General features: G+C 49.0%; 1 protein-coding gene across 1 annotated transcript in view; it reads left to right on the forward strand.

Annotated features, from left to right (window-relative positions):
• Positions 1 to 168: 168 nt before the first annotated feature.
• LOC310824374 (zinc finger protein 704-like) overlaps positions 169 to 2,500 on the forward strand; it is a gene marked incomplete at its 5' end in the record, with an annotated part of 15,833 nt that continues 13,501 nt past the window's right edge. Inside the window, 2 exons of the mRNA XM_083697630.1 lie at positions 169 to 187; positions 1,998 to 2,275. Coding sequence (XP_083553756.1) covers positions 169 to 187; positions 1,998 to 2,275 — 297 coding nt within the window. The remainder of the gene's footprint in view (positions 188 to 1,997; positions 2,276 to 2,500) is intronic.

Genomic DNA, 2,500 nt, shown 5'->3' on the forward strand with positions numbered 1-2,500 from the left:
CTCAGGTGAGGTCAGGGCAGCACAGCCTGAGTTGCGTTAACAGTAACCAGCCTGGACCTCTCTAGTTAATGTTTACCAGAGCCAACCTCTCCATGTCAACGGCTCAGCCTTGGCCCTATCGCCGTGGCGGCTGTTGCCATAGCTCTCGTTACCGTGGCAGTTATCGCCATGCCAACCTCGGCAGACGGTCAGAGTCCTGCCGTCTATTTTGAGCGCGGTGTCCTAATGCTAGTCTACGTCCCCCGTCCCCCGTCCCCCCCTGTCTGTCTGTCTGTCTCCCTCTGGCTAGGTTCCCGTAGGGTGGTATTGGTTTTTAACTCATTCAGTGCCGAGGGTGAATAAAGTCTCCCAAATCCTCAACATTGTTGTGACTTATTATTATGACTTTATTCACCAGAAATGCATACATGATGATGCTTCATTTTGTAGCCAATTAAAGTATTGTTGCTAGGTAAACACCACATAAAACACTTGGCACTCTAGGTGGTGAGTGTTCCGGAATTCACTTTGGCTGTTAGTGAGTTAATCAGTCAAACGTGGGCCAGAATTGAAGCTCTCAGGATGAGGCCCCAACATACCCAGATGGTTGTACAAGCAGATTAGACTATTTGGGGCAGGGTATCAAATGCAACGTTTGGGGAGAGTGAAATGATGATGATGATGTGGAGGTTGGTTCTGGGATAGCACTGGTGAGGACATGTTGACAATGGATAGGGTGCACAACAGGGGAGGCTGGTGGAGGTAGAAATCGGAGGATGGAAGCATGGAACGGAATGAGGAACGGTATTGGCACACGTGTTATGATACCGTTCCTCATTCCGTTCCATGCATCACAATGAGCCCGTCCTCCGATTTCTACCTCCGCCAGCCTCCCCTTGTGTACAGTATGCGGTCTGTTTTTGAACAGTACATTTTTCATCCAATTCATCTGGAACTGCTGCTCTATTCTTACATATGAGATTGAGCGGTGCTGTCTCTGCCAACCCAACGTCCCTCCTGGGAGTCACTACTGCGCTGATGCCATCTGTGGTGGATGAGGAGATGCAGACCCCTAACCTCAGAACTGAAACTCATTAGTGTGCCCCCCCCCTCCTCCCCCCCCCCTCCTTTATGTAGATATACTATAGGACTATATTAACTCCTCTACAGGTTTTAACCTTCTCATGCCTATGCAACAGTCACTGATGAATTTGACTTAATCCCAGATGTGGGGTCCGTTCCCAGGGGACAAAAGGACAAATGTGTATTTCCCAGATGAATCAGGAATGACTGATTTTCATTCTCTCTTCATACCGTACGCCATTGCGATTGATCTCTGACCCCCCACGTTAATATCTTCTACTCCTGATTGTCTCTGTTTGTTTCTGATGACATCTCAGAGAGGGTTAGAGAGACATCACGAGGTAGCTCTACGAACCCCTCTGTACGGCTAAGCTCCCGCTGTTCTATCCCTGGCTATTGATTAATGTCACTTAATCCCTAATGTATAGCTGATCCCGTGCTTTAGTATGGGTTTATGGGAGGTTTATGCTTAGGTTTTCATTATGTTTCACCACAAAGCACAAAGGTGATGTCATTATGGAGTCTTGTAGGATCTATATTAGTGGGTTGGTCAGAAGGCCAGAGTGTAGAGAGAGGGTTTGTAGGCCAGGTCTGACAGAGAGGTATGGGGTCTGTAGTTCTATGATGGTGTCTGTAGTTCTGTGGATGGTTGCTGCCTGCTTCCTATAGGGCACACACCACGGGGGTAATAAACGGGGTTACTGTGTAAACAAGAATACATTACTGAAGTAATTTGTCTTAGTTGTTTTAGTTGTACACCCTTATTAACCCTAACCCACTGTTTTATTATACTCTATTATACTGTGCTGTTGATTTGTCGATCGATGACGTTGATCGAGGAGCAAGATCCCAAAGCATTTCACTATATCAATTATGGCTGTGTGCGATGTACGCGACAGATAAAGTTTGATTTAATTTTATTTGTGTTTATTTAGTAGTGACTGACATTGCTGCACCTCTGTGTTTAGCTGCAGTTCCGGAGCCGGCCAACAGGGGGTGGAAGGAGGCGCTGTCGGCCAGCTACAGCAGCTCCACCAGTGGCAACTGGAGCTGGGACGCCAGCGACCAATCAGTGCCCTCCACGCCGTCCCCGCCCCTCTCCAATGACGCCAGCAAAAGCTTCCTGCTCTCCTCCCAGGGCGATGACGTCGTCGAAGACGTCACAGAGAGCACGCACTTCCTGTTTGAGGACCCCATACCCCGGAAGCGAAAGGTACCGATGCTACGATTGGTCGAGGGTTCTGGTTGGGATGGCCTACGTTTGAGGTGTGTGTGGGGGGGGGGGTTAGAGAGTATTCAGGCCACGTTTGAGGTGTGTGTGTGGGGGGTAGAGAGTATTCAGGCCACGTTTGAGGTGTGTGTGGGGGGGTAGAGAGTATTCAGGCCACGTTTGAGGTGTGTGTGTGGGGGGTAGAGAGTATTCAGGCCACGTTTGAGG

The sequence above is a fragment of the Argentina silus genome (assembly GCF_951799395.1).
Source record: "Argentina silus genome assembly, contig: scaffold_511, whole genome shotgun sequence".
NCBI lineage: Eukaryota > Metazoa > Chordata > Actinopteri > Argentiniformes > Argentinidae > Argentina > Argentina silus.